This window comes from Salvelinus namaycush, unplaced genomic scaffold (assembly GCF_016432855.1).
Source record: "Salvelinus namaycush isolate Seneca unplaced genomic scaffold, SaNama_1.0 Scaffold2564, whole genome shotgun sequence".
Taxonomy (NCBI): Eukaryota; Metazoa; Chordata; class Actinopteri; order Salmoniformes; family Salmonidae; genus Salvelinus; species Salvelinus namaycush.
In genome coordinates, this window is record NW_024059413.1 from 7,501 (window position 1) to 21,515 (window position 14,015).

At 51.0% G+C, this 14,015-nt stretch overlaps 1 protein-coding gene across 1 annotated transcript in view; it reads left to right on the forward strand.

Moving 5' to 3' along the window:
• LOC120039141 (netrin receptor UNC5B-b-like) overlaps positions 1 to 13,632 on the forward strand; it is a gene marked incomplete at both ends in the record, with an annotated part of 17,186 nt that extends 3,554 nt beyond the window's left edge. Inside the window, 5 exons of the mRNA XM_038984661.1 lie at positions 817 to 991; positions 5,507 to 5,746; positions 11,823 to 11,972; positions 12,054 to 12,218; positions 13,454 to 13,632. Coding sequence (XP_038840589.1) covers positions 817 to 991; positions 5,507 to 5,746; positions 11,823 to 11,972; positions 12,054 to 12,218; positions 13,454 to 13,632 — 909 coding nt within the window. The remainder of the gene's footprint in view (positions 1 to 816; positions 992 to 5,506; positions 5,747 to 11,822; positions 11,973 to 12,053; positions 12,219 to 13,453) is intronic.
• Between the last annotated feature and the right edge of the window lie 383 nt (positions 13,633 to 14,015).

The window sequence follows — 14,015 nt, forward strand, 5'->3', positions numbered from 1 at the left end:
ATGTATAATTAGCATGTTATTACGATGTGTTATTCTAGGTTTCCATCAAGCAGTGAGACAGTGTTATTACGATGTGTTATTAACATGTTATTACGATGTGTTATTAACATGTTATTACGATGTGTTATTCTAGGTTACCATCAAGCAGTGAGACAGTGTTATTACGATGTGTTATTAACATGTTATTACGATGTGTTATTAACATGTTATTACCATGTGTTATTAACATGTTATTACGATGTGTTATTCTAGGTTTCCATCAAGCAGTGAGACAGTGTTATTACCATGTGTTATTAACATGTTATTACTATATATTATTAACATGTTATTACTATGTGTTATTAACATGTTATTACTATGTGTTATTAACATGTTATTACGATGTGTTATTAACATGTTATTACGATGTGTTATTAACATGTTATTACGATGTGTTATTAACATGTTATTACTATATATTATTCTAGGTTTCCATCAAGCAGTGAGACAGTGTTATTACTATGTGTTATTAACATGTTATTACTATATATTATTCTAGGTTTCCATCAAGCAGTGAGTGTTATTACGATGTGTTATTAACATGTTATTACGATGTGTTATTAACATGTTATTACTATGTATTATTAACATGTTATTACTGTGTATTATTCTAGGTTTCCATCAAGCAGTGAGTGTTATTACTATGTGTTATTAACATGTTATTACTATATATTATTAACATGTTATTACTATGTGTTATTAACATGTTATTACTATGTGTTATTAACATGTTATTACTATGTGTTATTAACATGTTATTACTATATATTATTCCAGGTTGCCATCGGAGGGCAGTCAGACAGTGCTGAGCCCGGTGGTGAGCTGTGGTCCATCAGGCATGCTGCTGAGTCGACCTGTGGTCCTCACTCTGCCACACTGTGCCCAGCTAGATACCCCAACACCAGACTGGACCCTCACCCTCAAAACACAGACACACCAAGGGGCATGGGAGGTGAGACATGAAACCTATTCATACACATACATCGTTGGGTGAAACATGGGAAGAGGGATAGAAGGAAGGGGCCAGCGGTGGAGGAGAGACAGAGGGGGAAGGAGGAAGAGAGACAGAGGGGGAGGGAGGAAGAGAGACAGAGAGGGGGAGAAGGATGAGATATTTAGACTGGACCCTCACACTCAGACACGCCAGGAGGGATGGAGGGAGGGTATTGTAAATAGACTAGAGGTGACAGAGTGAAACATGTCCATAGTAGACTGGAGAGGAATAGAGATTAAAGAAAATATGAAGGTCACGGAATCAGAAATGAAGGTATTATGGGAAAATATTGAGATTTACGATGAGAAATTGGAACATAATCTAGACCTGTTTCCCTGGCCCCCTCCTCTGCTGTCTCCACAGGGCTGCATGCGTTTCTGTGTCCTAAACTATCCTATCATGTTGCTCATTTTACTTCCTGCCTATAGTAGGAGTTGACAGTACAGATAATATTCCCCTCTAACCTGTCACTACCTCTATTCTGCCACTAGGAGGTGCTGACGGTGGGGGAGGAGAGTCTATCGTCCCCCTGCTACCCCCCTCTAACCTGTCACTACCTCTATTCTGCCACTAGGAGGTGCTGACGGTGGGGGAGGAGAGTCTATCGTCCCCCTGCTACCCCCCTCTAACCTGTCACTACCTCTATTCTGCCACTAGGAGGTGCTGACGGTGAGGTAGGAGAGTCTATCGTCCCCCTGCTACCCCCCTCTAACCTGTCACTACCTCTATTCTGCCACTAGGAGGTGCTGACGGTGGGGGAGGAGAGTCTATCGTCCCCCTGCTACCCCCCTCTAACCTGTCACTACCTCTATTCTGCCACTAGGAGGTGCTGACGGTGGGGGAGGAGAGTCTATCGTCCCCCTGCTACCCCCCTCTAACCTGTCACTACCTCTATTCTGCCACTAGGAGGTGCTGACGGTGAGGTAGGAGAGTCTATCGTCCCCCTGCTACCCCCCTCTAACCTGTCACTACCTCTATTCTGCCACTAGGAGGTGCTGACGGTGGGGGAGGAGAGTCTATCGTCCCCCTGCTACCCCCCTCTAACCTGTCACTACCTCTATTCTGCCACTAGGAGGTGCTGACGGTGGGAGAGGAGAGTCTATCGTCCCCCTGCTACCCCCCTCTAACCTGTCACTACCTCTATTCTGCCACTAGGAGGTGCTGACGGTGGGGGAGGAGAGTCTATCGTCCCCCTGCTACGTCCCTCTAACCTGTCACTACCTCTATTCTGCCACTAGGAGGTGCTGACGGTGGGAGAGGAGAGTCTATCGTCCCCCTGCTACCCCCCTCTAACCTGTCACTACCTTTATTCTGCCACTAGGAGGTGCTGACGGTGGGAGAGGAGAGTCTATCGTCCCCCTGCTACCCCCCTCTAACCTGTCACTACCTCTATTCTGCCACTAGGAGGTGCTGACGGTGGGAGAGGAGAGTCTATCGTCCCCCTGCTACCCCCCTCTAACCTGTCACTACCTCTATTCTGCCACTAGGAGGTGCTGACGGTGGGGGAGGAGAGTCTATCGTCCCCCTGCTACCCCCCTCTAACCTGTCACTACCTCTATTCTGCCACTAGGAGGTGCTGACGGTGAGGTAGGAGAGTCTATCGTCCCCCTGCTACGTCCCTCTAACCTGTCACTACCTCTATTCTGCCACTAGGAGGTGCTGACGGTGGGAGAGGAGAGTCTATCGTCCCCCTGCTACGTCCCTCTAACCTGTCACTACCTCTATTCTGCCACTAGGAGGTGCTGACGGTGGGAGAGGAGAGTCTATCGTCCCCCTGCTACGTCCCTCTAACCTGTCACTACCTCTATTCTGCCACTAGGAGGTGCTGACAGTGGGGGAGGAGAGTCTATCGTCCCCCTGCTACCCCCCTCTAACCTGTCACTACCTCTATTCTGCCACTAGGAGGTGCTGACGGTGGGGGAGGAGAGTCTATCGTCCCCCTGCTACGTCCCTCTAACCTGTCACTACCTCTATTCTGCCACTAGGAGGTGCTGACGGTGGGAGAGGAGAGTCTATCGTCCCCCTGCTACCCCCCTCTAACCTGTCACTACCTCTATTCTGCCACTAGGAGGTGCTGACGGTGGGAGAGGAGAGTCTATCGTCCCCCTGCTACCCCCCTCTAACCTGTCACTACCTTTATTCTGCCACTAGGAGGTGCTGACGGTGGGGGAGGAGAGTCTGTCGTCCCCCTGCTACCTCCCTCTAACCTGTCACTACCTCTATTCTGCCACTAGGAGGTGCTGACGGTGGGAGAGGAGAGTCTATCGTCCCCCTGCTACGTCCCTCTAACCTGTCACTACCTCTATTCTGCCACTAGGAGGTGCTGACGGTGGGGGAGGAGAGTCTATCGTCCCCCTGCTACCCCCCTCTAACCTGTCACTACCTCTATTCTGCCACTAGGAGGTGCTGACGGTGGGAGAGGAGAGTCTATCGTCCCCCTGCTACCCCCCTCTAACCTGTCACTACCTCTATTCTGCCACTAGGAGGTGCTGACGGTGGGAGAGGAGAGTCTATCGTCCCCCTGCTACCCCCCTCTAACCTGTCACTACCTCTATTCTGCCACTAGGAGGTGCTGACGGTGGGAGAGGAGAGTCTATCGTCCCCCTGCTACCCCCCTCTAACCTGTCACTACCTCTATTCTGCCACTAGGAGGTGCTGACGGTGGGAGAGGAGAGTCTATCGTCCCCCTGCTACCCCCCTCTAACCTGTCACTACCTCTATTCTGCCACTAGGAGGTGCTGACGGTGAGGTAGGAGAGTCTATCGTCCCCCTGCTACCCCCCTCTAACCTGTCACTACCTCTATTCTGCCACTAGGAGGTGCTGACGGTGGGAGAGGAGAGTCTATCGTCCCCCTGCTACCCCCCTCTAACCTGTCACTACCTATATTCTGCCACTAGGAGGTGCTGACGGTGGGGGAGGAGAGTCTATCGTCCCCCTGCTACCCCCTCTAACCTGTCACTACCTCTATTCTGCCACTAGGAGGTGCTGACGGTGGGAGAGGAGAGTCTATCGTCCCCCTGCTACGTCCCTCTAACCTGTCACTACCTCTATTCTGCCACTAGGAGGTGCTGACAGTGGGGGAGGAGAGTCTATCGTCCCCCTGCTACCCCCCTCTAACCTGTCACTACCTCTATTCTGCCACTAGGAGGTGCTGACGGTGGGGGAGGAGAGTCTATCGTCCCCCTGCTACCCCCCTCTAACCTGTCACTACCTTTATTCTGCCACTAGGAGGTGCTGACGGTGGGGGAGGAGAGTCTATCGTCCCCCTGCTACGTCCCTCTAACCTGTCACTACCTCTATTCTGCCACTAGGAGGTGCTGACGGTGGGAGAGGAGAGTCTATCGTCCCCCTGCTACCCCCCTCTAACCTGTCACTACCTCTATTCTGCCACTAGGAGGTGCTGACGGTGGGAGAGGAGAGTCTATCGTCCCCCTGCTACCCCCTCTAACCTGTCACTACCTTTATTCTGCCACTAGGAGGTGCTGACGGTGGGGGAGGAGAGTCTGTCGTCCCCCTGCTACCCCCCTCTAACCTGTCACTACCTCTATTCTGCCACTAGGAGGTGCTGACGGTGGGGGAGGAGAGTCTATCGTCCCCCTGCTACCCCCCTCTAACCTGTCACTACCTCTATTCTGCCACTAGGAGGTGCTGACGGTGGGAGAGGAGAGTCTATCGTCCCCCTGCTACCCCCCTCTAACCTGTCACTACCTCTATTCTGCCACTAGGAGGTGCTGACGGTGGGAGAGGAGAGTCTATCGTCCCCCTGCTACCCCCCTCTAACCTGTCACTACCTCTATTCTGCCACTAGGAGGTGCTGACGGTGGGAGAGGAGAGTCTATCGTCCCCCTGCTACGTCCCTCTAACCTGTCACTACCTCTATTCTGCCACTAGGAGGTGCTGACGGTGGGGGAGGAGAGTCTATCGTCCCCCTGCTACCCCCCTCTAACCTGTCACTACCTCTATTCTGCCACTAGGAGGTGCTGACGGTGGGGGAGGAGAGTCTATCGTCCCCCTGCTACCCCCCTCTAACCTGTCACTACCTCTATTCTGCCACTAGGAGGTGCTGACGGTGGGGGAGGAGAGTCTATCGTCCCCCTGCTACCCCCCTCTAACCTGTCACTACCTCTATTCTGCCACTAGGAGGTGCTGATGGTGGGAGAGGAGAGTCTATCGTCCCCCTGCTACCCCCCTCTAACCTGTCACTACCTCTATTCTGCCACTAGGAGGTGCTGACGGTGGGGGAGGAGAGTCTATCGTCCCCCTGCTACCCCCCTCTAACCTGTCACTACCTCTATTCTGCCACTAGGAGGTGCTGACGGTGGGAGAGGAGAGTGTATCGTCCCCCTGCTACGTCCCTCTAACCTGTCACTACCTCTATTCTGCCACTAGGAGGTGCTGACGGTGGGGGAGGAGAGTCTATCGTCCCCCTGCTACGTCCCTCTAACCTGTCACTACCTCTATTCTGCCACTAGGAGGTGCTGACGGTGGGGGAGGAGAGTCTATCGTCCCCCTGCTACCTCCAACTAGAGGAGTCTAACTGCCACGTGGTGATGGAGCAGTTGGGGACCTACGGTCTAGTGGGCCAGTCCTGCCCTCCCCAGCCCGCCTGTAAGAGGCTACAGCTGGCCCTGTTCGCCCCCAGAGCCCCTTGTCTCTCTCTGGACTACATACTGAGGATTTACTGCACACAGGACACGCCACACGCCCTGAAGGTAGGGAGGGAGGGAGGGAGGGAGGGAGGGAGGGTGTCTATCTGTCTGTCTTTTTCTATGTCTGGCTGGCTCTGGTACAGGGAGTACCAGAACAATGTGGAGCTATATACAGGGAAATTATGAGTGACTAGGCATCAGGATAGATAATAGTAAGGTATTTGAGGTAGATATGTACATGAAGGCAGGGTAAAGTGACTAGACATCAGGATAGATAATAATAAGTGTAAAATAAAGATGGCAAATGGGGGGGGGTGTTGTTACCTACTCCCACTACTTGGGGCCGGCCCGACAGGAAGTCCAGGATCCAGTTGCAGAGGGAGGTGTTCAGTCCCAGGGACCCGAGCTTGGAGGGGACTATGGTGTTGAACGCTGTGCTGTAGTGTATCAACAGAGGGAGGTGTTCGGTCCCAGGGACCCGAGCTTGGAGAGGACTATGGTGTTGAACGCTGTGCTGTAGTGTATCAACAGAGGGAGGTGTTCGGTCCCAGGGACCCGAGCTTGGAGAGGACTATGGTGTTGAACGCTGTGCTGTAGTGTATCAACAGAGGGAGGTGTTCGGTCCCAGGGACCCGAGCTTGGAGAGGACTATGGTGTTGAACGCTGTGCTGTAGTGTATCAACAGAGGGAGGTGTTCGGTCCCAGGGACCCGAGCTTGGAGAGGACTATGGTGTTGAACGCTGTGCTGTAGTGTATCAACAGAGGGAGGTGTTCGGTCCCAGGGACCCGAGCTTGGAGAGGACTATGGTGTTGAACGCTGTGCTGTAGTGTATCAACAGAGGGAGGTGTTCGGTCCCAGGGACCCGAGCTTGGAGAGGACTATGGTGTTGAACGCTGTGCTGTAGTGTATCAACAGAGGGAGGTGTTCGGTCCCAGGGACCCGAGCTTGGAGAGGACTATGGTGTTGAACGCTGTGCTGTAGTGTATCAACAGAGGGAGGTGTTCGGTCCCAGGGACCCGAGCTTGGAGAGGACTATGGTGTTGAACGCTGTGCTGTAGTGTATCAACAGAGGGAGGTGTTCGGTCCCAGGGACCCGAGCTTGGAGAGGACTATGGTGTTGAACGCTGTGCTGTAGTGTATAAACAGAGGGAGGTGTTCGGTCCCAGGGACCCGAGCTTGGAGAGGACTATGGTGTTGAACGCTGTGCTGTAGTGTATCAACAGAGGGAGGTGTTCGGTCCCAGGGACCCGAGCTTGGAGAGGACTATGGTGTTGAACGCTGTGCTGTAGTGTATCAACAGAGGGAGGTGTTCGGTCCCAGGGACCCGAGCTTGGAGAGGACTATGGTGTTGAACGCTGTGCTGTAGTGTATCAACAGAGGGAGGTGTTCGGTCCCAGGGACCCGAGCTTGGAGAGGACTATGGTGTTGAACGCTGTGCTGTAGTGTATCAACAGAGGGAGGTGTTCGGTCCCAGGGACCCGAGCTTGGAGAGGACTATGGTGTTGAACGCTGTGCTGTAGTGTATCAACAGAGGGAGGTGTTCGGTCCCAGGGACCCGAGCTTGGAGAGGACTATGGTGTTGAACGCTGTGCTGTAGTGTATCAACAGAGGGAGGTGTTCGGTCCCAGGGACCCGAGCTTGGAGAGGACTATGGTGTTGAACGCTGTGCTGTAGTGTATCAACAGAGGGAGGTGTTCGGTCCCAGGGACCCGAGCTTGGAGAGGACTATGGTGTTGAACGCTGTGCTGTAGTGTATCAACAGAGGGAGGTGTTCGGTCCCAGGGACCCGAGCTTGGAGAGGACTATGGTGTTGAACGCTGTGCTGTAGTGTATCAACAGAGGGAGGTGTTCGGTCCCAGGGACCCGAGCTTGGAGAGGACTATGGTGTTGAACGCTGTGCTGTAGTGTATCAACAGAGGGAGGTGTTCGGTCCCAGGGACCCGAGCTTGGAGAGGACTATGGTGTTGAACGCTGTGCTGTAGTGTATCAACAGAGGGAGGTGTTCGGTCCCAGGGACCCGAGCTTGGAGAGGACTATGGTGTTGAACGTTGTGCTGTAGTGTATCAACAGAGGGAGGTGTTCGGTCCCAGGGACCCGAGCTTGGAGAGGACTATGGTGTTGAACGCTGTGCTGTAGTGTATCAACAGAGGGAGGTGTTCGGTCCCAGGGACCCGAGCTTGGAGAGGACTATGGTGTTGAACGCTGTGCTGTAGTGTATCAACAGAGGGAGGTGTTCGGTCCCAGGGACCCGAGCTTGGAGAGGACTATGGTGTTGAACGCTGTGCTGTAGTGTATCAACAGAGGGAGGTGTTCGGTCCCAGGGACCCGAGCTTGGAGAGGACTATGGTGTTGAACGCTGTGCTGTAGTGTATCAACAGAGGGAGGTGTTCGGTCCCAGGGACCCGAGCTTGGAGAGGACTATGGTGTTGAACGCTGTGCTGTAGTGTATCAACAGAGGGAGGTGTTCGGTCCCAGGGACCCGAGCTTGGAGGGGACTATGGTGTTGAACGCTGTGCTGTAGTGTATCAACAGAGGGAGGTGTTCGGTCCCAGGGACCCGAGCTTGGAGAGGACTATGGTGTTGAACGCTGTGCTGTAGTGTATCAACAGAGGGAGGTGTTCGGTCCCAGGGACCCGAGCTTGGAGAGGACTATGGTGTTGAACGCTGTGCTGTAGTGTATCAACAGAGGGAGGTGTTCGGTCCCAGGGACCCGAGCTTGGAGAGGACTATGGTGTTGAACGCTGTGCTGTAGTGTATCAACAGAGGGAGGTGTTCGGTCCCAGGGACCCGAGCTTGGAGAGGACTATGGTGTTGAACGCTGTGCTGTAGTGTATCAACAGAGGGAGGTGTTCGGTCCCAGGGACCCGAGCTTGGAGAGGACTATGGTGTTGAACGCTGTGCTGTAGTGTATCAACAGAGGGAGGTGTTCGGTCCCAGGGACCCGAGCTTGGAGAGGACTATGGTGTTGAACGCTGTGCTGTAGTGTATCAACAGAGGGAGGTGTTCGGTCCCAGGGACCCGAGCTTGGAGAGGACTATGGTGTTGAACGCTGTGCTGTAGTGTATCAACAGAGGGAGGTGTTCGGTCCCAGGGACCCGAGCTTGGAGAGGACTATGGTGTTGAACGCTGTGCTGTAGTGTATCAACAGAGGGAGGTGTTCGGTCCCAGGGACCCGAGCTTGGAGAGGACTATGGTGTTGAACGCTGTGCTGTAGTGTATCAACAGAGGGAGGTGTTCGGTCCCAGGGACCCGAGCTTGGAGAGGACTATGGTGTTGAACGCTGTGCTGTAGTGTATCAACAGCATTCTCACATAGTTATTTCCTCTGTTGTCCAGGTGGGCAGTTTGAAGTCATGACCAGCCTTTCAAAGCACTTCATAATTACAGATTTGAGTGCTACAGATGCGTTAGTCATTTAATAATGATAATACATGGGACTTATCATAGGGCTTTTCATGGACCCAAAGTCACTTTATTGGAGAAATGAAAACAAGTCAAAACAAAACATAAATTAAGAGAGAGGTGAGAGGTAAATAAGAGAGGTAAGAGGTAAGAGGTGAGAGGTAAATAAGAGAGATGAGAGTTGAGAGGTAAATAAGAGAGGTGAGAGGTAAGGTAAATAAGAGAGGTAAGAGGTAAGAGGTGAGAGGTAAATAAGAGAGATGAGAGTTGAGAGGTAAATAAGAGAGGTGAGAGGTGAGAGGTAAATAAGAGAGGTAAGAGGTGAGAGGTAAATAAGAGAGGTGAGAGGTGAGAGGTAAATAAGAGAGGTGTGAGGTAAGAGGTGAGAGGTAAATAAGAGAGATGAGAGGTGAGAGGTAAATAAGAGAGGTGAGAGGTGAGAGGTAAATAAGAGAGGTGAGAGATAAGGTAAATAAGAGAGGTGAGAGGTGAGAGGTAAATAAGAGAGGTGAGAGGTGAGAGGTAAATAAGAGAGGTGAGAGGTAAGGTAAATAAGAGAGGTGAGAGGTGAGAGGTAAATAAGAGAGGTGAGAGGTGAGAGGTAAATAAGAGAGGTAAGAGGTGAGAGGTAAATAAGAGAGGTGAGAGGTGAGAGGTAAATAAGAGAGGTGAGAGGTAAATAAGAGAGGTGAGAGGTGAGAGGTAAATAAGAGAGGTGAGAGGTAAGGTAAATAAGAGAGGTGAGAGGTGAGAGGTAAATAAGAGAGGTGAGAGGTGAGAGGTAAATAAGAGAGGTAAGAGGTGAGAGGTAAATAAGAGAGGTGAGAGGTAAATAAGAGAGGTGAGAGGTAAATAAGAGAGGTGAGAGGTGAGAGGTAAGGTAAATAAGAGAGGTGAGAGGTGAGAGGTAAATAAGAGAGGTGAGAGGTGAGAGGTAAATAAGAGAGGTGAGAGGTGAGAGGTAAATAAGAGAGGTGAGAGGTGAGAGGTAAATAAGAGAGGTAAGAGGTGAGAGGTAAATAAGAGAGGTAAGAGGTGAGAGGTAAATAAGAGAGGTGAGAGGTGAGAGGTAAATAAGAGAGGTAAGAGGTGAGAGGTAAATAAGAGAGGTAAGAGGTGAGAGGTAAATAAGAGAGGTGAGAGGTGAGAGGTAAATAAGAGAGGTGAGAGGTGAGAGGTAAATAAGAGAGGTGAGAGGTAAGGTAAATAAGAGAGGTGAGAGGTAAATAAGAGAGGTGAGAGGTGAGAGGTAAATAAGAGAGGTAAGAGGTGAGAGGTAAATAAGAGAGGTGAGAGGTGAGAGGTAAATAAGAGAGGTAAGAGGTGAGAGGTAAATAAGAGAGGTGAGAGGTGAGAGGTAAGGTAAATAAGAGAGGTGAGAGGTGAGAGGTAAATAAGAGAGGTGAGAGGTGAGAGGTAAATAAGAGAGGTAAGAGGTGAGAGGTAAATAAGAGAGGTGAGAGGTGAGAGGTAAATAAGAGAGGTGAGAGGTGAGAGGTAAATAAGAGAGGTGAGAGGTGAGAGGTAAGGTAAATAAGAGAGGTGAGAGGTAAGGTAAATAAGGGAAAGAGTATGATGTATCAGTGCTCTACGTGTCCAATGAGGAGACTCCTTGCTGCGAGGTGGTACCAGGTAGTGCTCTCCGTGTCCAATGAGGAGACTCCTTGCTGCGAGGTGTTACCAGGTAGCAGGAGCTCTCAGGAAACATTCAGTGCTACGTGCATCTTCACATTGTTTCTCCATTTTTAAGTCTTATTTCAGAAGGTGTTTTGGATTTGGATACAAACACAATTTATGATAAGGGGCGGGAATTGGGGTTAGGATACCTTGGTGCAGGTTACCTCGGAGTTCTTGTGAACAGGGACAATGTTGGTCAGCTTTTGAAACATGTATGGGATTACCGACATGTACATGGAGAGATTGAAAATGTCAGTGAAGACATGTGCCAGCTGGTCTTGCGCATGCTCTGAGAACGTGCCCTGGTATTCCGGGCCTTGTGAATGTTGTTTAAAAGTTTTTACTCACATCGGCCACGGAGAGTGAGATCACACAGTCATCCGGAACAACAGGGGCTTTCATGCAGGACTCTGTGTTGTTTTTCTCGAGCAATTAGCTAGTTTGGGAGTTCGGTTTCTTCCTAGGTTCTGGCCTTTCTAGGGAGTTTTTGCTAGCCACCGTGCTTCTACACCTGCATTGCTTGCTGTTAGGGGTTTTAGGTTGGGTTTCTGTACAGCACTTTGTGACATCAGCTGATGTAAGAAGGGCTTTATAAATACATTTGATAGATTGATTGATTGATTAACGTCTCCATCCACCAGAAATGCTGCCTCTGGGTGAACGTTTGTTTATGGCCCCATGCAGTTTGTTTGAGTGCCAAGGTGGTGTTGGCTTTGTGGAGCGATGTAGACAGTCATGATAATTATGGATGAGAAGTCTTCTTGGTACCATGAGGTGTTCTATATCAAGAGGCACACACCTCCCCCTTTGGACTTGCCTGAGGCTGCCGTTGTCCTGTTCTGTCTTTCTGGCTGGTTGGCTGACTAGCTATCTATCCACATTCCATCGTCTGTCTTTCTATCTATCTGTATATCTCTCCTGCCTCAGCCCTCTTCTCTCGCCGTCTCTCTCTCTCTCTCTCTCTCTCTCTCTCTCTCTCTCTCTCTCTCTCTCTCTCTCTCTCTCTGTCTCTCTGTCTCTCTTCGTCTCTCTCTCTATCTCTCTTCGTCTCTCTCTGTAGGAGGTGTTGGAATTGGAGAGGAGTCTAGGAGGGGTGTTGCTGGAGGACCCTAAACCCCTGCTGTTTAAAGACAGCTACCACAACCTGCGTCTGTCCATCCATGACATCCCTCACTCACACTGGAGGAGCAAACTACTGGCCAAGTACCAGGTCAGACACACGCTCTCACACACACAAACTCTCTTCACACACACACACACTAATCCAATCTAATACAATGTCTTCCGCCAGGAGATTCCATTCTACCACATCTGGAGTGGTGGTCAGAGACCCCTCCACTGTACCTTCAGCCTAGAGAGAGGCAGCCTGGCCGTGTCTCAGCTCACCTGTAAGATCTGTGTCAGACAGGTGGAAGGAGAGGGACAGATCTTCCAGCTGCACACTGACATACAGGAGGTAACCGGGGGAAGGGTTTCACTGTAACACACAGACAGGTGGAAGGAGAGGGACAGATCTTCCAGCTACACACTGACATACAGGAGGTAACAGGGGGAAGGGTTTCACTGTAACACACAGACAGGTGGAAGGAGAGGGACAGATCTTCCAGCTTCACACTGACATACAGGAGGTAACAGGGGGAAGGGTTTCACTGTAACACACAGACAGGTGGAAGGAGAGGAACAGATCTTCCAGCTACACACTGACATACAGGAGGTAACAGGGGGAAGGGTTTCACTGTAACACACAGACAGGTGGAAGGAGAGGAACAGATCTTCCAGCTTCACACTGACATACAGGAGGTAACAGGGGGAAGGGTTTCACTGTAACACACAGACAGGTGGAAGGAGAGGAACAGATCTTCCAGCTACACACTGACATACAGGAGGTAACCGGGGGAAGGGTTTCACTGTAACACGGGGAAGGGTTTAACTGTTACACAGAGACATACTGGAGGTAACAGGGGGAAGGGTTTCACTGTAACACGGGGAAGGGTTTAACTGTTACACAGAAACATACAGGAGGTAACAGGGGGAAGGGTTTAACTGTTACACAGAGACATACAGGAGGTAACAGGGGGAAGGGTTTAACTGTTACACAGAGACATACAGGAGGTAACAGGGGGAAGGGTTTAACTGTTACACAGAGACATACAGGAGGTAACAGGGGGAAGGGCTTCACTGTTACACAGAGACATACAGGAGGTAACAGGGGGAAGGGTTTAACTGTAACACAGAGACATACAGGAGGTAACAGGGGGAAGGGTTTAACTGTTACACAGAGACATACAGGAGGTAACAGGGGGAAGGGTTTAACTGTTACACAGAGACATACAGGAGGTAACAGGGGGAAGGGTTTAACTGTAACACAGAGACATACAGGAGGTACGTGTTGCATTCAGACTGCACCATTCTAAAGTGGGAGAACACCAACCTGCCCAGGGCTTTGCCTTGGGGACTTTTTGGAACTAATCAGTCACTGAGTTCCTGCTGTCACTTCTTTTGAATATGGTTCTCCAGTAGTGACCGTTGGGTTCAGTGAGCCTAGAGTTAACAGAAGCTAGCCTCGGGCTAGTATTAACCCAGGGCTGAGGATAGCTCTGGGCTTTGTACATGTCAAAGCCCTGAGTCAGCTTTGTCCTGGATCCTAACTGCTATTTCCTCTTCATCCACCCATCCTCTCTCTACCTCCAGAGCCTCCCGCCCTGCTCCCCCCTCCCCTCCGCGGGTACCTGCCTGCCCTCCTCCCAGGTGGGACCCTATGCCTTCCGTCTGCCCACCTCCATACGACAGAAGATCTGTGCCAGTCTGGACGCCCCCAGCGCCCGCGGCTGTGACTGGAGACTGCTGGCTCACAGCCTGGACTTCGACAGGTGAGAGAGATAATGTGTGTGTTTATAATTACCTGTGTTCAGTAGATCAGAAATGTTATGCTTCCCTGTTTGTTATTCTGTCCATATGTGCTGTTGTTAACTTCTCTCTCTCTCTCTCTCTCCATCCCTCTCTCTCTCTCTCTCTCCATCCTCTCTCTCAACATGCTGTCCTGGTTTAACAAGAACTGAAGAGAAGGACAACATGCTGGTCCTGGTAACAGAATGAAGAGAAGACAACATGCTGTCCTGGTTACAGACTGAAGAGAAGACAAGAGTGCTGTGCCTGGTTAACAGACTGAAGAGAAGGACAACATGCTGTCCTGGTTAACAGACTGAGAAGAGAAGCAACATGCTGTCCTGGGTAACAGGAGCAGAAGAGAAGA